Here is a 25,370-nt window from a genome sequence, read left to right as displayed (position 1 = left end):
CAAGAAATCACTTTCCTAAGCTGGAGTTGTTTTTCTCAGGCATTTGGACTTTTATGTTTGTGTGTGCCTTTTGTTTTTCTCTGAGAAAACAGAGTGGTCCTTAGTTTAACATCAATTTTAAAAAGAAAGAATTTAAAAAAAACTCCAAAAGAAACCCAACAAATAAAACCAGCACAAGGTGGGAGCTCTCCATGCAGCAGCCAGCTCTGTCACCCCCTGCACAGGGACACAGAACAAGAAATCCTCCCTGTGTCACCCTGTCCTTGCCATTCCCACCTGCACCTGGGAGCACTGGGATGATTAAAAACCATCATGGTATGTTCTGGATTTCAGGACAACATTAGCAAGGAAGAACTCTTTCTAAAGGTGGTGTTTTGTTGTTTTGGTTTTTTTTTCCATACATTAGAACATTTATTTCTCAGAGAGAAAATATAGTCTCAGACAGTCAGATTATAGTAGGTAAAATTAGCTTTTTTTTCTTTACAAGCATAGATTTTCTTATTACTTCTCTTATACCATCTGATATAAACAATTCTAGAAAGCAAATAAACTCACTTTCTACAATAAATAGAGCAATCTGTGCTTTACAGCAGACTGACAGTAACATTTAGGTTCTGTAGCAACAACAGGATATCAGCCAATCCAAATTCTAAAATCATTTAAAAACCAAACAAAATGGGAAAAAAAATAAAATACCAACTCCCAAGACCTTAAAACATATACACAGGTCACTAGTCCACAGCTGAGCTACCACCTGGAAAAGTGTATGTTCCTTTAAATAAATTACACTGTGTGCATATAAAAGACCCAGCAACACAACTGAGGACTTCAAGAATGGTGACAATAGGTCTAAATAATTTAGAACATTTTACAGCTATATACACAACATCCTTCCCTAGCCACACTCCATGGGCATTATTATCACTATTAATATTTTTACAAACTCCTATGCCCCATCTCTTTATGTTACAGGAATCTTAAAATTCCTTCAAATGCAATTCCATGCCCCAATGTATAAGAAGTGGTATTTTAAAAAAGTAGAGCAAGTAGAAATGGCAGTGATTATTCCCTACTATTCATTATCATTAATTATTATTATTATTATTTTGACTCCACATTCTCTTCAGTATGAAAAAGTTAAAAATAATTTAAAAATACTGAGTTAAAAAGCAAAATGATGATACTCAATCTACAATCTTACTTTGCACCTTTGGCTCTTTAAAATGGGAAAGCAAAGAGGGATATGCAACAGAAGAGATCAGAAAAATCATAAAATTCCTTGGCTAATAAAAAAGATTTAGTCACCAAGTTCCCAAACATCAGTTTTTTTGCAATGCAAACCCAAACCAAGAGGGATTGTCTGGGTTTAGCTGGATGACAACACTGGAGACCCACACACCAGGGAAGGATGTGCACGTGTGGGAGGAGGTGAAACAGCTGAAGGGTTGTGTGCTCTGGTCAGTGCTTGGTTTCAGTCCAAAATGTGGCAGAGGAAAACAGGGAGACACAAAAGAGGGGGGGGAAAAGGAAGAGGAGCCTTACACCAAATGTGCATAAACCAACACAAAAGATGCATCTCCCTCCAACCCTGATCAACCTCAGTGCCTGCAGAGCTGCTCCAGCTCAACAGACACCTCCAAAATTACTTCTTAAAAAAAGGAAGTTACCTTTTCTTAGGTACTGTGCTAATTCATGGTATGAAATGTTACTACAACAAGCAGAGTCACAGAAATCAGAACTGAAATGTGAAACAACAAAATCCATTTCTAGGACATACATACAGACACAGATCAGGAAATCTGATTTTCATCTTTAAAGCTCTGTGAATCTGTGCATGAAACTGTGCAGGGGGGGAAGGTTACCAAAATCTCGGGCTTTTCTAAATGCAGTGAGAGAAATCTAAACATGAAAACATGATGTATGTAGGCAGGAGAATCACAATTAGAGCTCCCAGCTACAATTCTGTGCAGATTTTATGTGATAGGACAATGTCATTTAAAGAAAAATGAAAAGGCCAATGATGGTTAAGGTAAATTTGGCACAAGAAAGCCCAGTTGGGATTTCTAAAGAATCCTAGGGGTGCCAGGTTCCCAGGAATTTCCTGGGACTGGCTGATGACTCAAAGGCCTGGCAGTGCAGGAGAGGCAGGGGCAGGGGACGGTGCACGAGGTCCAAACATCCAAGTGCTGTGTGCTCTGCTCACTGCAGCAACTCACCTTGGCTCCTGTCACCTGTCAGCTCTTCCTACCTACCTTACTCCCTGCAGACATTTCATCTCCTGCCAGCTCTTCAGCAAGACACATTCAGGAAGAGGCTGGACAAGGGGTTTTTTTGGCACATTTCAGGCACTCCCAGGAGCGCTGCCAGCTGCTGGAGGTGCTGCACCGAGCAGTGCAGAGAGCTGCAGCAGCACAGGCTGGCCCAGCAGCCCCTCACAGGTAGGTGGCAGTGGGCAGGAAGGGGTTGTCCCCCTGCACTCGGCTCAGGTGGATCATGGCTCGGTCGTAGGCCACCTGCACCGATTTGCGGATGCTGGTTTTGCGTCCCTCCATCATCTTCAGCTTGTCCACGGTGTCATCCACGCCCAGGGGAAAGACTTTGTCCCGCGGCAGCCACTGCCTGCAGCAGAGAGGAGTGAGAGAGCTGGCACCTCCTCCCCAGGAGCAGCCACACCCATGTCATGTATTCATTCGTCATTAACGCCCCACAACGATGGAACAAATGTTTAAATTTATGTTTGACATAGAAGAAGCCCCTGCAGCTAAAATGCCTTCTGAGCACAAGTCCTCTCTCCCTGGAGTCCTCACTCAAAGCTTTCAGTGCTCCCTGGAGCTCAGGGAGAAGTTGGAAATTCTGTGTTCCACAGAGCAGGAAATACAGGGATGTCCATGGTGCAAAGTGAGTTTTTACCCCCAAGAAAGCTCTGCCTTGCTCCAAGAAGCTGCAAGCATTAGTTTAGGTGGGTCCAACTATCTGAGCGTCATCCAGAAGCAGGATGGCACATCCCAAGCCCAGCCTGACCCCAAAGGATTACTTTAATTGCAAATGCCTTGTCTGTAGCAAGCTTTTACTGTGTGGTCATTTAACTGGACACTAAGAAATGTGTCACCCACCTCTCCTAATGACACCCAGCCCCTTGCAGCTCCACCCCAGCCACTGCTGGCACAGCTCAATGCACCCCCCACCCAGCCAATATGGGCAATCCAGGGCAGCTCAGCTGCTCTTCACACAAAGATGACAATTTCAGTCTTTGCCACCCTTCTGCAGCATCAATGAAGTCCACCAAAATTGGATCTGACTCCAAGAGGGGCTTTTAGTACTTTCCTGAGACACCTCAGCTTCCCACAAATTGCAAACAAGGCTCTGAGCAGCCTCTGAAGAATGTAAACATGCAGCAGAGCTTGTATTCAACAAGAGCAGGGCAAAGCCAAGGACATGCTTGCTTTCATTGGGAAGATAGCTTCAATTACAACCCTTTGATTTAAGATTTTGAAAACTGATGACTACAGCAACAGGAAGCATGGCAGTGCCATTGATTTTCTGCTGCAAATCATTAGTCTCTCTTTGCAGAACATGCTCTTTATCAAGTGGTTCCTGTGATCAGGAACAGGGGAACAATGCAGTGTGCTAATAAAAAGCCTCAGAGTTTCTCTCCTGACTCCTCTTTTACCCAGAGGACACAGACACCCTCACCAAGTGATGTAAACCTGATCCCCTTCCCAACTTCCTCAGCAGATGGCAAATACTTCTCCCTTGTTGCACCTTGTCCCCTTCTCTTCAGACCCCACAAAACCCTGCACAGCCCCCAAATGTCAGGGGGAAGTTCCCCTTTGCTGCTTTACCCCTCTGTGTGTTTGGTCCTGCTCTATCTTCCCTCCAGCCCTGGCAATGTTCACGCCATTCCTCCAGCCTTTTCCTGATCTCCTGGAGCTCCCCTGCTCTTCCTGGAATGCCAGCACAAATCTTCTCCAGGAGAAGGGCTCTTCAAACACCACAAGGCTTCTTTTTAAACTCCTGATTTATTATTTTACAGAGGCAGCAGAAGAAAAGGCAAGCCCAGCTCTCTTCTGCTCCCCCAGCATCCACTTTCACCTCCTCCTCTTCCAGCATAAATCTCCAATTTTACAGATTTCCCATTGTTTCACACACAGATTTCAAAGACTTACTGGTAGTTTTAAGGCTCTTCACTGGTTTATGGCTTATTATATCTGCCTGGTTGACTGTTACCATGTGAGCATGGTCAGCAACTAATCCTGAAATCAGCAGATTCATCCTGTCTGAAGTGCAACAACAAAAGGCCTTCAGATATTTTTCTTGCTTTGAACCTATGTGTTTATACCCATATTTTCCTTCTTAAATAAAAATCTTGATTTGAAAACTGCTGGTACTCAGCACCTCTGAAAAACCAGCTGAGTCTAAATATGAAATAAACCCTGCATTTTGAAAATGTTAGCCTGGAAATTTTTGGCAAATCTTTTGTGCAGCATTGGAACAGACTGCTGGTGTTCTGAAGTCAAATGCTCTCTGTAATTTGCTGTAAATTCTCTTCATGTGCCTCAGTGTTTTTGTGGTGATGTGAGCTCTGGGTGAAGGATGCTGGACTGCTCACTGTGGTAGTGGAGCTGTCAGATGTTGTGCTCTTGGGCCAGGAAAAGTAGGCTGTGTTCCTTATTTAGACTCCTCTTGCCTGCTGCATGTTTAAATTCCCAATTTACATGTAACATCACCATAATCCCTGCATGCTCCCACATCCCAAAGATTACATTAAATCTTCTGGCTCACACTCACCACTGAGCTCTCTGCACACACTCACCAGGTTCTCTTGTTGTCAAAGAAAAGGACAAGGAAGAGCTTTTCTCCTGCCTCTGTCTGCCTCTGCTCCCCCAGCTTCAGGACATCCATGGGGGGCACAGGGATGGGGACCCCATTGTGCAGCAAACCCTCACGTGGCATCTTGGGGTCAATAATCTGGGGACACAGGGGGAGGACATTTAGCACAAAATCCTGCCCAGCAATGAACACAATACATTCTTTTGTCTGTTCTTTCAGTGTATACAATCTAGACAAATTAAGTCTATTTTGGGTGGGTAAGCAAAATTGCTTGTTTTCAGTGTTTCTTTCTAAAAAAAATTCAGCCTGAGGCTTCCCCTGTGGGAGGGAAGCCAGTCAGCCCCAAAGGCAGGCACCCCATCTTGAAAAAGGGATGTGTGTGGTTCTGTGTGGCTGTAAATGCATTTTCACTAATGTGTAATTCAGTACAAATTCAGGATTATTCTGTTCAGCAAAGGATTTCCTTCCCTCACACCAAACTCCAGATAAATGTAATGCTCCTGCTGTACTCCACAGGCAAAATGTGATTTCACAACTGCTCCATTCTGGAACAACTCAGCTGACATCAGTGGCATTGCTCAGATTGACACTGCATTAGATCAGAACCAGGCCAAATATTTTGAGAGTTGACAAGCAGTGCTGGCTCCATCAAGCCAGGGGAACAGAGACTATAGCAATTTTGAAGATAAGTCACAACAAATGCATCAATTCTCCCCCTACAAAGCAGAAATGGCCATGTCCACGTTTGTGCTATGCCAGCACAGGAGGAGAAGAAATCAGCAGAGGGTGGCTACAATACTCAGTCTGTTCTTCCTCCTCTCCTAAGGGCTTGCAAAAGTGGCTTTGACACTGGCCATCTGTAGGAATTTATTAGGACACTCTGCCAACACAACAAGCTGATATAAAAAAGCCTTTTTTGGAGGCAGTCTCAGTGGTTAAATCCATTCTAAGCCACAGTTTAACTCTGGCTGTAGCCACATGGAGAATTAAAGCTGCTTTGGCTGGCCAGGATGGCCAGCAGATCTGTGGGTGTTCCCTCTCCTGAGCTCCCACTTGCATGAGGTTCACACTTCAAGCAGAATCTGCCCTTTTTGATGGCATTAATAGATAAATATCCAAAGGCACATAAACAATAAGAAAAACACTCAAGGATATGCATATATGCTCATATTTAAATCAAACATATGGTTGTTTCAAGAGGATGTAGACACCACAGGGCCAGCTGGGCACCTACAGATGGAGCTGTGCTCACCAAGCAAGAAAATCTGCAGGCAGCAGAACCTGGTGCCTGCATTTATAAAATTTAGGTCTTCTCATCCCCACAGTACTGAAGACTTTCCTCAGAGGAGAGGAGAGTGAAGAGAGCTCTACCCCTGCCAGTGAGAGACCAATGTTTTATGAATCTTCTGCAAAGCTCTGAAACAATGAGCACAGCAAAAACTCACTGTGCAAGGAGGAAAGGAGAAAAACAAAAATCACATATTCCATTATTTTGGTAAGTTTTTCTCTTCTCTCTGGTTACACTGCACAACTGAACAGTGTTCTGGGCTAGCTGAGCTGCAAGGTCAGGCTGTGGGAGGGCACAGGGCACTTACCAAGGCAGGGTAGGAGGGGTAACCACGGCACTTGGCCCACACCAGCTCCAGGGGCTCCAGCTCAGCCTGGCTCTCACAGGACATCAGGAGAGGCCTGCCTAAGGGACAGCAGAACACTCAGCTTAGGAGCTTTACCAGCAAGGGGCTTATGGAAACACAAGGAACCACACTGGCATCCCACCCAGGCTTCATTATCTCATTAATAATTTTAGCAATGAACTAAAACAGGTGAACAACTGCAGTAATTAAAGCACACTGGCAAGACAAAAAGGAAAATCACTTGTTTGTATCTATATGAAGTAGGTGTTTGTGATAAAACTCAGCATGTACCAAACTCCAGCCTCCTTTATGCTCTGTCAGTACAGTCAGGTTAGCACTAAGATAAAGCCACAGTTTCCTAAATCATGGGTCTGTGCATGCATGAGGCTTCACATGAACTCTTCAACACAGAAATGTTAATCAGGTGGAGTCACTGAAATCAAATGGCCCCACAAGAGATGGATTTGGTCATACATATGAAATCAGCAAGCTCCTGGTCCTGGAAAAGGACTAATCTTCATTAATGAAAATTTTACAGTACTGCTTGCTCTAGGGAACATGGACAAATATTGACATTGCACACACCAGCCCTACAGAAAGCAGCCCTCCAAGGAAACACAGGGCACAGGCAAGCAGGAAAGGTGGAAGCAGGAAAAATGTTTTATGCAATAACCTAAATCTGTAACAAAGCAGGTAATAGTGCCCAGGCAGGTCCAGTTTGTGCAGGACTGGCTCTGGTGTGCTTTGAGATGTGTTCCTCTGGTGGGACCAGAGCAGGGGGTGCTGGGCAGCAGTTCTCACCTGAGGCACTGAAATCAGAGTCTCCATTCACACCCTCCAGGAAGGGCACCCGAGCCAGGGCTGGCTTCCCTCGGCTGCGCTTGGGAGGCACCAAACCACTGCAGGAAAAGGGGAAAGGGGGAAAAGGAGGGCATTAGGAGAAAACAGATTATCTAGACAACAGACAATGCATTCCCCAAATTGGGTTAAAATACCAAAACATCACTGCACTGGTGCATCACTGACATGAAAGGACACTGAACACTTGTGCAGAATGGGATCTCTGCTGGTGGAAGCACACTGGGCATCGTCCCAGCTTTGCCATGAGCCCTCACAGAAACCCAGCTGTAAACATGAGGAAAGCCAGAGCAGGCTTCACACCTGAGCTGATGTAATGGTGCCTGGAGCTTGCATGAGCCTCACCAGTTGTGTATAGGCTTGAGAGATGACACAGCAGCCCTCCAGTACAACTCCAGTATGAAACTGGACTTTGTCAGCCCATATCCTGAACATCCTTTCACCCCCTCACTACAAACATTTCAGAAAATTGATTGCCTCCACCTCAAGCAATCATATTTTTTCACATATTGTAATTTTTTTTCTTTTACAGTTTTCTAATAAGCACTCTATTGTGAGTGATTCTGGTGCTGGAAAAGAGATTAGAGAAAAAGTAGCAAACAGAGCTGTTCCTGAATACAGTAACTGCACAAATTACCCACAAGACATCAGAAGATGTCAGGTGCTTGCTTTAAGTCTGTTCAGTCATGCTTGAAGTGCCCAGTTCTGCTCTTAAACTCCTGAGAGGAGGAAAGCAGCTGTTTAGTAGGTGGTAAAAGTTCAGCTTTACCTGAAGTGCTGAACTGAAAATTTGAATTCAAGTTTTTCCAAGTTTTGGTTCTCTCTGCATCAGCAGAGAGGATGTGCATGCACTGAGAAAAAGCAGTGTAACACACACCCACTTGCTTAAAAAATCAAGCACTGCTTCTGGGACCTGCAGCTTAACAGGACAGGATGAAAACTCAGCAGCTTTTTGTCTTTTAGAGCCAACACACAAATAAATAACAGTCTAGGCTGGGTTTGGAACTAAGAAGTCAGAGAACAGAAGCAGAGAGATTAACCCAGACACAGAAGGTGTTCCAGGGAACAGCTCTGCCTGGGGCACTTACCTGCAGGCTTCAAACACCAGCCCACTGCCCAGGGCAGAGCTGCACTCCGAGTCAGAGCCACTCCCTGCATGTTTTGCAAAGCCATTGGTCACTCCTGCCAGGAGACAAATGGGAATGACAAGGACTGAGAGCATCCCCAAGCCCAGAGCAGGCACAAGAAGCCAGGTGACCACAGCCTTCCCCCAGCCCATGGACCCAGCACCTCCACACTCCCCTGGGCTCACAAATCCAACAGCCCCACAAGGGCAAATTCATGGCAAAGCCTCTGTTGCTTCTTCTAGCTGTAAATATGGGATTGTCACAAAGGGCACATTCCTGGGAAACACCTTGTTGTGAATCCCCATCACACTGAGCTGCTTCTGCAGTAACACAGATTCATCACACCAGACACTGTCTCCAGTTCAGAGAAATCAACTGTGTTTGAAATTGTGGAAGGAGCTGGAGCTGAATCACAAAGCAGTGGTGCAACTCAGAAAAAAGCTAGCTGTGCTGTTTCAGCACAGGAGAAATGTCATTGCCTATTATCAGTGATTTTCCAGCACCTTGCCTTTATTTTCCTTTTTTTTTTTAATTTCAGCCTCTCATTCTGACCTCTACCCAGTGTGGATGACAACTTTCTGCTTTAATTACCAAGAGGTGATGATGGTGAGTCCCTCCACTCTTTGGAGAAGTCATCTGTGTTTCCTTTAACCTGTCCTGACAAGTCAATCCCCACATTCCATTGCCTTCCTCCCAGTCTCAATATTCTTACAACCTTATCACAGCCAAATAACTATAAGATAATATTTGAGGTTTAGCTAAGTCAAACCTTCCAGATGGGAACTGTCCCACAATGGCTGCTCACACAGAACTAAAAAGAAATTACAGTCCTGTCACTCCAATGCTCCTTTCCTCTTTTTTCTTTCCAAATTTCATCTCAGCTGCTTATTCTCATTTGCAGATCTAATTTGAAAAGGAACCTGCTTGGTATTCCCACTAATTTTATTTATACTCCAGAAGTGATTTCAAAGTAATGTTTAAGTTACTCCACACTGCAATGCACACCAAATGCATCATTTCTGCAGCAGGAAGCTCTCACTCCTAGGAGTGACCAAGCCCTTCCACAAGGGCTGGAATGCCAACACCTCAGCCCAGAGTTTCCAGCCAGGCACTCAACAGCTTTGTGAGCAGCTGGGCACATTGGCTTGTCCTATAAAAAATGGAAAACTCCCTCTTACAGCAGCCTGGAAATGAGGAGAATTACTGGTGACTGCCCTGGGCTTCATCTTGGTACCTTTAAATGTCTCAAATGGATGTGACTAGAGGTGAGCTAAGACACCAAAACCAACATGTGCATCTCATTATGGGCATGTCTGCCCTGTTTATAAACATGTGAATGGATGCAGCTCTCACCAGGCACATCTGGTTACGAGGACTGTGTTCTCCCCTAAAAGTCAGTTCTGGCTGTGCAGTTTGGATGCAGAAGTTTTTACTCAGCCCCAGGATTTCCCCTTCCTCAGCCCCATCTCACAGCTTCCAGAAGGAAAAGGAATCCCAAGGAATTACAGAATCACGGAATCAATTACAAAAGACCTCTGAGATCATCGAGTACAAGCTAGGACCCAGCAGCACCACGGCACTGTCCCACCCAGCCTGTCCTCACCTCTCTGCCTGGGCGACTTCTCCCCACTGCTGTCACCGCAGCTCCGGCTCTGGGGCCGTTTCCGTGCCTGCCGCTCCCCGTCGGGGCGGGAGGGGGAGTGCTGCCCGCCCTGCCTGAGCTCCTCCCCGTTCTCCAGGGAGCACTCCAGACCCCTCTGCAGCTTCACACCGTTCTTGGCTTTTTTAAACAGCACCGATGTCCGGCGGCCCACGCTGCTGAGGGCGGGGTTGGCAGGGCTGTCTGCAGGGGCCAGGGCCAGGCCGTTGAGGCCATTGTTGGACAGCAGGCGTTGGAAAGCCTGGCTCTCCTGCTGCAGAGCTTTCTTGTCAAAGAGCTCCCTGTCTGACACCATCCTCCTCTGCAGCTGGTTCAGGGGCCTGCTATCACTGATGGGCTTGAGTGTTGGAGGGTCCTGCAGAGAGTCCAGCTCTGAGAGGGTGGGTGCAGGTCCTGTGGGCTCCAGGGTTGGAGGGTATGGGAGCTTGGAACCATCTGGTAAAGGAATAAAGAATCTGCTTGAACATTTTAGCAAGAATCAGTCCCAAAACTACCAACAGCCATTCCCATCTTTCATTAAGGTCACAGGAGCAACAGCAGGTTTTGACTGCTGACGAGCACTAGAGACCTGGAATCAAAACCCTGCTGCTCACCTTTCTCCCCTTCGTCATCCCCTTCCCTGGAAGTTGTCTCCAGCCCCTCCCGTGGCACAGAGTCCCCGTTGGGCAGGGCCTTGCTCTGCTGCTGGGCCAGCCTGTGGCGGATGGAGTTGATCTCGCGCCGCAGGAGCCGCACGCGCCGCGTGCGGGCGCCGCTGGAGCGCATGGAGCTCACTGTGTCCAGCTTCTCCAGCAGCTCCTTCAGCTGCGCCTCCAGAGACAGGTGGGCCCTGTTCTCCGGGTCCAGGATGTTATCCACTGCAGCACAAGAGATGGCAACAGTGAGGGGAACGAGTCACAGAATCACAGAATAATGAGGCTGGAAGAGACCTCTAAGATCATCGAGTCCAACCTATGTCCTAACACCTCAACTCAGAGTCTAGACCATAGCACCAAGTGCCATGTCCAGCCTTTTCTTACACACTTCCAGAGATGGTGATTCCACCACCTCTCTGGGAAGAGCGTTCCAATACTTTATTATTCTTCCAGTGAAAATTTTTTTCCTAACATCCAACCTGTACTTTCCCTGACGTAGCTTGAGACTGTGTCCTCTGGTTCTGTCAGTTGCTGCCCAGTGGAAGAGACTGACCCCCACCTGTCTACAGCCTCCCTTCAGGAAGTTGTAGAGAGCAATAAGGTCACCTCTAAGCCTCCTCTTTTCCAGGCTAAACAACCCCAGCTCCTTCAAACCTTCCTCATAAGGCTTGTGTTCCAAGCCCTTCACCAGCCTTGCTGCCCTCCTCTGGACACGTTCAAGCATCTCAACATCATTCCTAAACTGAGGGCCCCAGAACTGGACACAGTGCTCAAGATGTGGTCTCACCAGTGCCGAGTACAGGGGAAGAATGACCTCCCTGCTCCTGCTGGCCACACAATTCCTAATGCAGGCCAGGATGCCATTGGCGAGTGAGGCTTCTTGGAGAAGCATCTGGGGCAGTGCCAGGCCTTATTCCCTTTGATGTGTCCATGAATCAATCGCTTTAGCCTGGGGATTTAGCAGTTATTGGAGCTTGGACTTCCCTCCTTTGAATAAAAAGCTGTTAATTCAACTTGCACTGTTCCTCAGTTCCTGTTGCTGCCTCAGTGAAGAGCAACAGTGAAAGGACATGTCTTGTGATCTAGACCCTCGTCAGAAACCTATTTCATTGTTAGATTAACTGACAAAATCAGACCACAAACATAAGTGGCCAAAATGTAACGTATTTGCCATTCCTCTGGCTCTCCTGGAGGGCTGGCATCTGCAGAAGCAGGACAGACAGCTGAACACCTACACAAATTTCATAATCACTGTCCATCTGCACCCAAGAGGGTTCAACATTTAGGAACCAGATGGCACTTTGCAAGCTCTGTGTGCTTGATGGCTGCACTAAGTTTAGCCAAGTTATCCAACCAATGCTTTGGAGCTGCACCTCAAGAGGGCTGTGGGGTGGATGGGGCTGTGTTGGGAATGGAAAGTCTCAGCTAGGATTGCTTAGGTCCCAGAACCTTCACCCCTCATCACCCCCTTTCAGCCCTCAGTGCTCCATCTAACTCAGCTGCTGTACATCTTGCCATGTTCATCTTACAATGAAATGTATGAGCTTTCCCCAGAGCAAAAAAATCCCAGATCCATCTTTAAAATAGTGAGTTTGTATTCCTGGCACAAATCAAAGAGCATGAGCAGTTTACAAGGCTCTCTCAACACAGACATGCACTAGGAGAGCTGGAGTTAAGCTGCAACTAGCTCAGAGTGCCCAGCTCACCTGAAATCCCACACTGGGGTTCTAAAGGAGTTCTATAAGTGCCTAAACAGGTGGATGGGGAAATTCTCATATGCAGAATGGCTACGATTTCCATGCAGGCTGAACAACGTGCTCAGAACTAAAGCTATGACCTGCCTGAGGTGAAGAAACCATCAATCACTACTCACCATCCTCCCAAGAAAAGCGGTAAAAGTCGTGGGGCTTGGGCGACTCAGGCAGGTGAATCCCCACGCCAGTGTCAAAGCCGATGCTGTCGGCCTGGCGCCGCGCGTGACGCAAAATCGCTCCCCCGAGGTCCCGGAGCCGGACAGCTGCTCGGTGGAAAATCGTGTCTTTAGCATTATACCTCATGCAGTTGGCAACTATAAGGTTAAAGTCTTCCTCAAACTCATCCAAGGTTCGGTACAGGTGGGACTCCAGCTTCCGCCTCATGGTGGAAAAATCCATTGGGTTGGAAATGAATTCCAGGTAATCTGGAACCTAAACATATAAAACCTGTACAATTACAAAAACCATTTACTAGCCAACCAGAGCGCACCCATCACAAGCACTCTTAATGCCCTTTCCACTGGCAAGGGGCAGCAACAGATATTCATTTCTGTGTCACCCAGGCAAGGCAGACACACCCTGGCTCTGCAAAACATTACTCATCCAAGATGTGCTAAACTTCCAGAAAAAAATACCCTTTTTTTTTGGCCTGGAAGGATACACACATCATGAGTCCTTTTTGAGATAGTTTTTAGTCCACCAGCAGCTTGGGACAAGGTGGTTTGCGCTTCTGCCCAGCCATATCTCATCTACAACGCATTAAACAGCTCTAGGAAAGAGACTTGCCTCGTTCAGGTTAACGGGCTCTGTGAAGATCTGGGCAGCATCCTTCTCCTGCAGCAGGTCCAGGGTTGTGCGGAGCAGGACATTGAAAGGGGTCAGCTGCAGCTCCATGGCAGCCTGCTGCACCTTGACCTGGCAACAGAACACAACAGGAGCTCACTGAGGGCAGGAGCTGGGAGTGGTCTCAATCTGTCTCCCTCCAGATTCTTCCAGCTTCACTCAGTGCTGGAAACCTCAGGCCAGCACCATTGTAGAACTTCTGGCAAACACCTTGCACTCTTCATGGACATTGCCCAGTCCAATCCTTTTACATGGGGAACTCCTGTTTATTCCATCTCACAAAATCAAAACAAGAGGAAACCCCAGGAAATTAAAAGATATTACCATTAAAAATGAAAACAGTTTTTTCACACCTGGTAAATTATCCTGGAGAACTCCCTGCCTCAAGATATTGTTATTATGCCAATTATCAACACTATATAAAAATTAAAAGTATGCAGGCATTTATATGAACAATAACTTCCATAATTAGACTAGAGAGCAAAAACAAAGTTTAAGACATATGCTCTTAGACTTCAAGGCAGAAACCAAACACAGTGGTTAAATGTCTGCAAATTCCTAATGCAGTTCCTTCTATTCTTTTTAATACTGTTTGATTTCAAGTAAACAAGTTGTAGCACTGAAAATCTCTTGCACTGAACATCTATTCAAAGAAGACTGGAACAGGATAAAAGTATCTATTCATCCTTTAACATCTTCATTTCTTTGATCTTATAATCACTCGTTATGTCATTAAATCAACACTTCAGTAACAAAGGTAAGCAAGTCTGTTTACACAAAGCAAACTGTATTTGATGTGTTCAGCAACAAGACAGCATCGATGAGAGAATTAATATAGACAGGTATAAAGACACACTTCTCCCCCAAAACAGGAAAACAGCCAGAGATGCACGATTTTGGAGCATCCTTCTGCACTCACCTAAAAGCTGGGCTGGGATAGAGCCCAAATAGATAAATTTTTCTGTGGTATTTTATCTTTTTAAAAAGCACACCACAGTTTCCATAAGCTTTTCTGGCTCTAGCCAGCTGTTATATCAAGATATCAAAAGCAAACAAAGCCCAATAATGATTTTTGGGGTTTTTTTTATCCTCCTACCTAAAATATGTTCACACAGCAATGAGGGCTGAGCCACTTATGTAAATCAAGGACAATGCAGCAAGTGAACCATCAAGAGGACTCCAGAAAAGCTGTGGGTAGCTTCTGGCCATAAAAAGTTGGTCTCAGAGGAGCTGTGAATGCAGAGGATGCTGCTTTCCCTCTCCCTGCAGACAGCCTGGAAGCAGCCAGGCAAGGCCTGAGGATGTGCACGGGCTCAGGATGTGCCCAATGAGCCTTTCCTGGAGCTGTCCTGGAGGATACTCCAGCCAGAGAGCACAGCTGTGGTAGCAGCAACCAACAAGACAAGGACAGTAAAGACAGGCAAGGCTGGCAAGCTTTGGAAGCAACTGGTGAAACTTTGGAGATGTGCACACAGGTCAAAGGAGAAATTGGAAAATTTAGTAAATGGTCTCCATCTTAAAACATTTTCTTCTAAAAATATCCTTAGAGGACAAATTACAGGAATTTTTAGCCTTAGAAAATAAGAGGTGAACTGTGATTTAGACCTCTCCCTGGAGAAGGTGTTATCAAACTCCTGAAATAATCATGAAAGACCTAACTTCTACTCTGCAAAACACTTGGTCCATGCCCAGAAATAGATGGGGTTCTGTAGGTCAGGAATCAAACCCATTATTAATGATGCAAATACATTTTGCCAGCACTCTGCACAGTGAGGCTGCACAGTGCAAACCCGTGACTGGCACAGGGAGAGGTGGCTCTGCACACCCAACAGTCAGAACCTGTGAAAAGGCTCAAGGAAAACTGTTGTGCTTCTTCTGAGCCTCCTGCAGCACTGAGAGCTTGCATGGGACTGAAGTTAAGAGCAGGAAGTGGACAGCCAGAACTCAGAACTCCCCACCTGCTCCCGTTTGAGCTTTTCCCTCTTCCGGATGAGCTCGATGAGCAGCCGGGCCCGCTCCAAGTCATGGCGCAGCTTCTGCCAGTACTTCAGCTCCTCCTTCACTGCACTCGTCTTCTCATCCTGCTCCTTCTGCAAGAGACAAGTGGGGTGAGATGAAAAACACCACAGGCTTCCTGTGTTTCCTTCTTCTTCTAGGAATCCTCTGGGAATTGCTCTCAGAGTCTTCCTCTTAATGCCTTGTCTCTTGTTCACACCATGTCCCCTCCTTCCTCCAGCATTTAGCTGTCTAACTGAGATAACATCAGATTTCTAGATTTTACCTTATCTGTGAAATTTCCCATTTTCTTTACTCACTCCAAGGAATGTGTTTTTATCATTCATATAAGAGATCATTCCACCAAGGGTCCATCACACCCTTGCACAACCCTGGGTCTTCTGACTTAGAGGGAAAGCTCCTACCTGCTGTCTCACCAACACCAACTTTAGTGGCATCATGGATATCCCGTAACACACTAACTCTGTTCTTCAGGCATGAGCACACCAAGAGGAGACTGAGACAAACTGAAATCTGATCTTTTCACCCTCATTCCCTCCCCAGCCACGTGTTCGGCTCATCTGCAGCTGGAAGGCAGGCTGTGTGTGCTGCCAGGTGAGCTGAGTGGGAGCACAGGTACCTGCTCGGCGTTCCTCTGCGACTGCAGGTGCGAGTGCAGCCGCCGGATCAGGGGCACCCCGTTCCTCGCCTGCCGCTTCAGCAGCCAGTAGTTGTGCAGCCTCTGCATGAACTGGTTCTTCCTCTGCAGGGACAGCCCACTGCACATCTTGTTCAGCCTGAAGGAAGCACAGAGTGAAGGAGCCAGCTGAGAAGCAATCAGAGCCTTGGGTCTCCTGGTGAAGCTTTGCAGTGTTGTGTCAATGCTCACTCTGAAGTACACACAAACTGGGACAATCTGGGATCTCCTCACACACAGACAGATGTGCCCCCTTTTCACACTGCAGGGTCCCACCAAGCACTTGCCACAGCACAAAGTATGAAACCATCACTTCAGCTCCAAGCCTTAATTTCAAAACTACTTCCTGTGTCAAGAACCTTCCAGGGGCCATTTAAGTTTGATGCTATTAATCTGGAGCATGGGAAATTAACTTGTCAGGAGTCCAAGAATAATAGATCACTTATTTTAAGCTTTGCTTACCATTCTACTCTTACACAAGGTGCCTTATCAACCTATCTGTTAAAATAAACACATCAACACACCTCCTAAGGCACCAAACAAAAATTCAGCATTACCTATTTCTGCATGAGGGAGAGCTGAGAGAAAAATGCAAAAATACAGCCAAAGTCAAAGCTGCTTGCAACACTGGCAGGTTTGACATGTTCTATAATAAAAGGAGGAATTAAGAAACTATGAAATGAGATCTCAAAAATTTTCATAGTGGGATGACCCCTACCTGCCTACCAACCTGCATGAAGTATTTTAAAAATGCCTTCATGGTAGATGGGTGTTTGCCATTAGGGGCCACCACAGAGTCAACATTACACAACAGCTTGGGACGACTGCTCAGCAAAGCCAGAAAACCACAGTGACACTCAGAAGAAACCCAGCCACAAGTTATGCTGCAGAGCACTCTGAACACAGTTATTGCTAAGCCTTGACTAAAGATTCAGTGTTTCAAAGGTCAACAATGAGAGGTACTGAGTCCTTAAAACAGACCCCAGCTGTCCAACTCCTTCCCTAGACCTGCAACACTCACCTGTAAGAGGGAATTTGTGCAACAGTCACCACGGGCATGGACGAACGCCCTTTGGTCACATCACCAGGCTCCTTTTTGATCTTTTGCTTCAATTTCACTTGGTTCTTCTTCACAGACCCTTTGGGAGGGCCAGAATTGGCTTCCTCCTCTTCCTCCTCCTTCACAGTGACCTCATGCCCATCACCAGCAGCAGCTGGGGACCCTCTTCTCACCGTGCCAGGCGGGGAGTGGCTCTCACAGTAGGCAGTCTTGCGCACGGTGAAGGTCGTGCCGTTGATGCTGGTCTCCCTCATGGGCTCAATCTTCATGAAGAGACCAGCTCTCTGTGCACAGGTGACATGGAAGGCAGTGTAACAGTTCACCTTGTGGCATTGGATAGCAGCTCCCATGCCCTTCTGCTTGCAGATACAGCATGTGAGCTTCCAGCGAGCTGGAGGGATGTTATTGATACCTTCGATGGGCTCCAGGAACACAGTGTTTGCAAAGCAGACCTCTGGGATCCAGATGGCGCAGACCACGTGAGCCCAGCGGCCATCGCTGGTCTGCTTGAAGGCTCCCCCTTTGTTTGGGCAAAGGACACAATCCACAGGGCGAGAAGGGGACTGTAAGCAGCAGCGGCAAAGCCACTGCCCCTCGGGGATGTAGGGCACACCGTAGCACTCCTGGTGCACGGCCAGATTGCAGATGTCACAGAACAGGATGACATTGCTGTTGTGACACTCATCATCCATGCAGACACAGCAGAAGGCATCCTCATCGATGAGGGACTGCTGAGCCCCGTTGTTCCGGCTCTCAAGGTACGACTCCTTTTCCAGCCGATCCACCAGCAGCTCGAAAGTGTCAGCAGAAACTGCCCCATAACCATCAGCCCTTCTCTTCTCGTTGACCATCTCCAGCCATGCCAGATCCTCCTCATCCATGTCATACTCCACTTCTACGTCGAGGTCCTCGGGAGGCTTTTCAATGTACCGGTAGTAGGCAGCAGGGAGGGGAGGAGCATCTGGCTGGCTGAAGGAGTCCACCACACGGAACTTGGGCTGGGGCAAGTGCAAAGACAACCCTGGAGCATGTTTGGAGCAGGAATCCTTCTTCTTGCCTTTGGAAGGTGTTTTCTTCGATTTGGAAGTGAAGAGGGGCTGCTCGCTGTTCTCCTTGTTGCTGTTGCACTCGGTGATGTCCTGGGCTGTCAGCTCGTCCTCGGTGATGAGCTTCAGGGGGTCGTAGATGCTGATGCGGTGGAGCCGCCCGTCGATGTCCACCTCCACAATGCGCTGCGCCTGGGCGTAGGTCAGCGTCTCCCGGCTGGGGGAGCACTTGAGGCTGTAGGGCGAGGGAGAACGCCTCCCCTCCAAGTGCTGCCGGCACCTCCTCCGCGGCTTCCTCATCCCTGTGCTGCACAAACCCTGGGACACAACAACACAGAGCACAGGGTAAGACATGGAGACAAGCAAGCAGCAGCACAGACTGAAAAACTCACTCAACGCTGCAATAGGGAGAATTTCTACCAGAGACTCCAGCAATTTCAGGCTCATTGAGTCTTTATACCTCAGATTCAGGCAGTTATTTGATGTATCAGCCATTTCTTGCAATGTGTACCAGAGCAATGCACAGCACCCTCCAACTTCCTCTATTTGCACCTCAGATTCCACCCCACCACCAATGAGAAAAATTCAAAATAATTTGAAAGCACAATATACAGTCTGCTGTGCACCCAAATCAAACCATTCAGATCCCCTGAAATTCAAACAACCTTGTTCACATCTTCTTGCACCATTCACATATTAAGCTCTCACAAACCAACGAGTTCTCCTCTGCTCTTTTGCCTGTGACTTTTCTTTTATATCCCCAAATGTGCTGGATGTTTTCCAGGAGAAAAGGAATGCACCATTCAGGTCTTATGAAAGCAGTTTCTAATTTAATTTTTTTTTGTCAGCTCCAGATAAGAAAACTAATGGTTCTCCCTCAGTCCAGGAGGGAGCTCCTCCAGGTTTCACAGCTCAGGACTCACCACCAATCCCACCGTTCTGACAGTGCAGATGCAGAAAAGTACCATAAGGAAAAATCATCCTCCAGCTTTGCTTTTCCTTCTCTCAAGGGTCACAAACAGAACCAGAGGATGAACTGAGCAATGTAGCAGAGACCAGATGTGCATCTCTTCTTCTCTTCCACAAGAAAGCAAAGAGGGACGAACATGGCAACAAGCAGCATGGATCCCAATGGACTTACAAGTCACAATTCCCACTCATCCACCTGAGCCACCTGGCTATGGAGAGTCCAGAGGGCTAGGAGCAGGAAAGCAGCAAGACAGCTTCCAGCACCAGGAGCTGTGAAATGGCATTTGCTCAGAGCCTTAACAAAAAGCCCCAGCCAGCTCTGCCCGCACAAACTGCTAATCAGCACGGCAGATAATTAGCTGAGAGTCGGCTGCTGACATTAAGGAGGTGCCTGTCAGAGGGGAGCAGAGGAGAAGCCTGGGAAGATGGTCTGGGGGAGGATTCAGACATGGTGGCAGCAGCTTGGTGATCGGAGGGCGAAGGAGGAGCTGGCAAAGAGGGAAAGCAGAGAGGAAGCCAAGTGAGTAATGCAAGAGAGAAGGGCAGAGTCAAGGATGGGAACATGACTTATGGGAATAAACAAGCTGAGGCTGAAAGAAGTCGGAAAGGAGACAAAGAAAAGCAAATGTAAATTCTCTGTGAGAAGATAAGCCAGCCCAGAGCTTATCTGTTGCTATGCAGAGGCCTGAACCAGCACCTCACCCTTATTTAAAGCAATCCACACACTCAGACCCTTTCTGTAAGACCCACAGAAAAGGAAACACACCACAAACCCACAATTTGCACACAGCCAATGCAGTACTTGTGCTCCAGGAAGGACATAGTTCCAGAAACTCTTAACTGTGTGCCAGAGCAAGAAGCATCTCACAGGACCAGGGCCTACAAGAAGTCCAAGCTTATTCTAGAAAGAAAGAGAAAATTCCAGGAGCAATACTTTTTTCAAGTACTGGTTCTGTGAAACACAAGATTAAGCCATGACACCACCTGTGTCTTAAGAAACAAACATGGTCTGGGGAAGATTTCCAAACTCTTCCCTGCATCCACAGAAATAAGCTGCAGGTGCCAGTTTCAGTAATAATGGAGTCTGTAAATGCAATTTTACTTCACATGTAAAATAAAAGATGATAATTTCTATGTGCAAATATAGGTACCACAAATTTTGGTACCTTTGCATTAAAACTTTAATCAGTCACTTGATCCACACACCCTAGACACCCAACTTCACTCCTCCTAGCTGAACTCCAATGGTTTCAAGCAGTAGGAAAGAAGAATTTTAAAAAGAGGTTATAAAGGCAAGTTGATCATCAAATGAATAAGAAAATCCTGCTGGCAAATAACTTACAATTCAGGCTGGTACAAGCAAAGAGGATATTGGAGGCAAAAAGATAGAGGATAAAGTAATTATTATGAGCTGACCACACACATCATTAATATTGCGTTCAGGAAAAATGAGGCAATAGCCAATTGCTTGGAATGCTGAGGGACAAGGAAATTTCAGTGAAACAAGCAGCTGAAGGAAGGGCTGTTTTATCTGTTAATGGGAAAAACAAGCATGCAGAGTTCCTTTAGTGAAACAATCAGTGTATTTCTAGACAAATTACCCCAAAGTGGGCTTTGCACCGCAGCAACCAACTGCCATAAAACAATCCATTTGTACAACACACAATTACTTAGCACTGTGAAGAAGCATCTAAAATGGCATAGAAATTGCTGCCAGTGATAGCTGAGTGCCTGGAATGAGACATACACCTGGATATTAGGAGAGACACCTCCAAAATACCTTGAAAGCAGCAACGAAATCAACTCAGACACACAGAGCTGAGCACTGTGACCTTGTCTACAGCAACAGACACTTCTAAGCAGCAAGCTAGGAATGTTTTGATTCCCTCAGCACACTTGAGAACATCTCCCAGCTACACATAAAAAGGAATCCATCTGCAAACAGCTTCTGTGCACACTGAAATGCTAAAGATACTCGACATGAGTGGGGTTAAATGCTATTTCAGCCCATGCTGATTCTATCCTGCCATGGACAAAGGTTGCTGATGTGAATGCAGAAAGTTCAGACATCCCTTTGCCACTGCCACAATGTGCTCAAGGCATTCCAAAAAGCTCCTGTCACCCATTTCTACTTCAGATTACAATGGGAGAAGTTCCCAGAGAGCACAACTGAGCAAACAAGGTGGCTACAACTCAGCTGCTGGGAATTAAATTCCTTTTCTCACACTGCAGAAGAGCTCAGTCTCCTTCCCAACTCTCCTCCATGCTGCAGTCCTTCCTTCCAGCCTTCCCATGCTGAACAACCAAGGGCTCACTTTACAGCACCAGGTTTCTCATGTGCAGAAGGTGCAAGACTGCTCAAAGCAGTGCAGCTGGGGGAGTTTCCTCACCCTTTCTTCTGGCCTAGCTTGGTAATCCCAGTGAAAAACCAGGTCCCTCAACAATGAAGAGCTTCAATGACTTGCAGCAGGAAGGCCACCTGGAGTTCAGCGTGCAGCAGAAGATGGGAACAATATGGTTCTCATTGGACTCTGGTGCACCATGGCTGCTGGAAGTGGCTACAGCTCCTGTAGTCTTAAAGAGCTTGGGGTTTGTTGTTACCAAAGGCTGCCCCTCTTTGGAACACCAAGCCAAACACGAGCTCTGGAGTTCCTCAGCACTGCTCTCCTGCACCAGCAGCCACTGGGATTTAAAATCCACTGCTGTGCAGTGGGGAACAGACACACATGGAGCTATTAAAGAACAACATCTGTAAAATAAAACCAATAGATGCTAGAGGAAATAAACAACACTTGCAGCCCCCTCTCTACCTTTTACCAACCAAAATGCCAGAAAAAAATGCCTACTGCCATCGACAGTGTCCCTTCATGTTCCTGCCATGTCTGCGCTTGCCACAGGCCCATGGTCCCCTCACACACCTGCCAAGGGTTCATGCTCCTCACACCCACATTGATACCTACAGTGAAACGTGTCGGTGCTCAACACGTCACCGAGAGCTGCTTGCCCTGGCACAAGCAGAGATCTTGATCTTTATCAATGCCCTGATACTTCTGTAACCAAGTCAAGCTGACGGGAGATGCACCGGCCCCGAGAGAAGCCCTGCCTCTGGCACAGGGAGGGTGCGAAAGGGGCTGTGCATGGTTTCAGGTATATATATAGGCTCAGCAACACATGGGGTGCACCATGAGCGGTGTCTAACCCCAGCAGCAACTGAGGGAACGGGGACATGCCCTCAGCTGTCAGGCGCCAGCTCCTCTCAGGAGCCACCCCGCGCATCGAGGGCTCCCTACAAACAACTCCAGTTGCAGCCAGCGATCTGGGCCGAGTCACAGCAGGATTCGGACATATAAAGCCGTCCCGGGGCGAGTAGAAGGCGGTGAATCCCGGCGGGACGAACCGCGGCCACCTCTCCCCACGGAACTGCCACAGTCTCCAGAGGGAGGGAGCGGGCGGGGGAGTGCAGCGCGAGCGCGGCGGAGCTGCGGAGCCATTGGCTGCCGCCGCCGTCCATCACAGCGCCAGCACCAATAGAAATGCGAGGCTCTGCGGGGCTAAAGGCGGGCGCGCTCGGCCCCGCCTGGGCCAATCGCGTGGGAGAAGGTGGGCGGCGCCCCCGCCGCGCCGCGAAGAAGGGGGGGCCAAGATGGCGGCAATGGGGGGGCCCGGTTGACACGGCGCTGCCCGTTCCCCGTCGCCGGGCGCTCGCCGCCGCTGCACCCTCCTCGGCGAGGGATCGCGGGCCGCTCCCGCCGCACAGAGACGGAGCGGGGATGCGGGAGAGGCCAGCAGGCTGTGGCGCACCGGCCTCCCTCAGCTCCTTCCCGCCCGCCCGGTCACCTTCCCGCGACCCCGGCGCGGGGGTGTGTGAGGGAGGAGAGACCCCTAAGGAAGGGTGTCGCGGCCTCCCGCGCAGAGCTTTACCTGGCCGGCTCAGCGCGCCGCCGCCGCGGCTTCTCCACCGTTGCCGCCGCCTCCTTTTGGGGGGATTTTTTTTTGTTTTTGTTTTTCTTTTTCTTTTTTTTTTCTTTTCCTTTTTTTTTTTTCTTTTTTTTTTTTTTTTTTTTTTTTTTTAAATTCTCTCCGCCTCCCCCTCCCCTCCCCCCTGGGGCGGACGGGCTCACCCAGCCGGCGGCGGGAGGGGAGGGCACAAGATGTCGGCTCCGTCCGCTCCGGCTACTGCCGCCTCCTCAGCGCCGCCTCCTCATTGCCGCTGCCGCCGCTGCTCCCGCCGCTGCTCCCGCCGCTGCCGCTCCGGCCCCGGTGCCGCTTCGCCCCCCACCACCCTCACCTCCCCCCCGCTCCCCCCCGGGGCTCCAGCGCCCCCGACGCTCTCGGTGCTGTGGAGGCGGGGGGGAGCAGGGGACACACGCTCAAGATGGAGGCGGCGGTGGCGGCGCGGGCCGGCCGAGCGGCGGGGAGAGGCGGCAGCCAGCGGCCAGGCGGGGGAGGGGGCTCCGCGCTCCGCTCCCCCCGCGGGCAGGCACCGCCCGCCCCTCCCCGGTGCCTTCCCACAGCCGGGCCGCGCCGAGCGGGAGGCCCCCGGGGGCTGCGGGTGACGGGAGGGCGGGGGGTCCCTCCGCGCTGCCCTCATGGCTCAGGCGGGGGCCGCTGCTGCCCGTGGCCCCTCCGTGGCTGAGGAGGCTGCACCGGGAGCCGCGGCCTCCCGGCGGCCGGAGCTACTCGCCTGCCCCGCATCATCCGCGGGGTTGGGGTTCGGGAGCTCGGCTGCAACCATCCCAGGCCGGTACCTCACAGCCGGGAGCCGTCAGGCCACGGGGAATGAGGTGGGATTGTTGTCCCAGGCTCATTTGGGGTGTCTTCATCTTGCAGCCCACTTTTTTTGCAGGAGGTGTAGGGTCCCAGGAAGCACCCTGGAACATCGCCAGGTGCCGGAGTCCAGCCCGGCTACACTCCCAGAGAACCTTTGCCTGCCACAGTTGGTCTAAACAAACATCATCAAACAAACGGTGGAAATAGCAAGAGCCTGTATTTATTTAGTATATGAGTATTTCAGGTGCAGAAGCTTCTTCACAAGCAGAGGTGTGACAGGCTGAGGGACAGTGAGAGAGGGACTGAGGGGATCAAACAAGAAAGAAGTTAAGTTAGCAACTGAGATAAGAATTGAGATGGGAATTGCAGAGGCTCCCACTCTTACTTTTTATAGAGCACGCCACATACTTGAGCATATGTGTGTTCCACCTCCCACTCTGCGCAGAGTATTGCATAATAGCACCATCTGAATTTATAGAATTAACTGTTTTAGAAGGAAGCAATGAATGCTGTTTTCCCTCATTTACAGGCCAACTGGAGATCTTTTGTCTCTTAACGTATGTTAACCACGGAATCTGAGAGCAGCCAGTCTGTGACAGTTTGTTTTGCAAATACTCGGGTTGGGCCAGAGCTTGTTGCAGCTTTAAAAGCGAAGGCAAACATGTTACTTACTGTTGAATAGTCTTTAAATATCACCTTTGAAGTATGTACTGTGTGTACTTTTTTGCAGATCTACTATTTACATATCAAAACTTAAAAATAAATAGTCTATTCTTGTCTTGTATGAAAAATGACATATCAAGGATTTAGAAATAAAGTCCCAATACTCTCACTGATGTACAAAGGATTTCACCCTCAGAAGAACAGCTGTATAACAGTATGGTCCTAACCATGAAGCATAAAACAAACCCTAAAACAATCTATAGCTGCATTTTCTTCTTAGTTAAACAGCAAATAAAATAATTTCAATAATTGATGAGCCACTTCAAAGTCTGAGAGAACTAGGTTTGTTCAGCCTGGAAAAGAGGAGCTTTGGGGTGACCTAATTGCAGCCCTTCAGTACCTGAGAGGAGCCTACAATAAGGATAAAAAGAGACTTTTTACAAGAGCCTGTAGGGACAGGGCAAGGGGGAATGGTTTCAAACTAAAAGAGAGGAAGTTTAGATTAGGTAATAGGAAAAAAATTCTTCTCTGTGCTGCTGGTGAGGTACAGGAACAGGTTGTCCAGGGAAGCTGTGGCTGCCACATTCCTGGAATTGTTCAAGGCCAGGTTGGATGGGGCTCTAAGTAACCTGCTCTAGTGAAAGGTGTCCCACAGCAGGAGACAGATGTTAAGTCCCAACCCAGGCTGTTCTGTGATTTTCCTTCCTTGTGTGGGAATTTTAACTGGGTTTTACTTGAATTTTTGGGGTTTTTACTTTTCTACTTTTTTTTTTTTTTTTTTTTTTTTTTTTTTTTTTTTTTTTACTTTTTTTTTTTTCTTTTTAGTATG

At 48.1% G+C, this 25,370-nt stretch overlaps 1 protein-coding gene across 5 annotated transcripts; it reads right to left on the bottom strand.

The window, feature by feature from the left end:
- Window positions 1-2: 2 nt before the first annotated feature.
- BRPF3 (bromodomain and PHD finger containing 3) lies at window positions 3-25,272 on the bottom strand. 5 transcript variants are annotated; one of them, XM_056511350.1, is made up of 13 exons: window positions 23,857-25,272; window positions 17,055-18,457; window positions 15,977-16,133; window positions 15,300-15,431; window positions 13,285-13,413; window positions 12,618-12,930; window positions 10,703-10,966; window positions 10,053-10,544; window positions 8,411-8,504; window positions 7,266-7,363; window positions 6,426-6,523; window positions 4,814-4,968; window positions 3-2,619 (listed from the first exon to the last, which is right to left on the bottom strand). In XM_056511350.1, exons 1-13 carry the CDS (start codon window positions 23,986-23,988, stop codon window positions 2,433-2,435), a joined length of 3,654 nt encoding a protein of 1,217 aa, XP_056367325.1. In that variant the 5' UTR covers window positions 23,989-25,272; the 3' UTR covers window positions 3-2,432. The 5 variants fall into 5 exon arrangements, with proteins under 5 accessions (XP_056367325.1, XP_056367327.1, XP_056367326.1 ...); XM_056511352.1 differs by having other exon boundaries at window positions 22,069-23,945; XM_056511351.1 differs by having other exon boundaries at window positions 23,030-23,945.
- Between the last annotated feature and the right edge of the window lie 98 nt (window positions 25,273-25,370).

The sequence above is a fragment of the Oenanthe melanoleuca genome, chromosome 26 (genome assembly GCF_029582105.1).
Source record: "Oenanthe melanoleuca isolate GR-GAL-2019-014 chromosome 26, OMel1.0, whole genome shotgun sequence".
Taxonomy (NCBI): domain Eukaryota; kingdom Metazoa; phylum Chordata; class Aves; order Passeriformes; family Muscicapidae; genus Oenanthe; species Oenanthe melanoleuca.
Note: the sequence above shows the minus strand (reverse complement) of the source record. Positions and strands in the feature narration are given on the sequence as shown.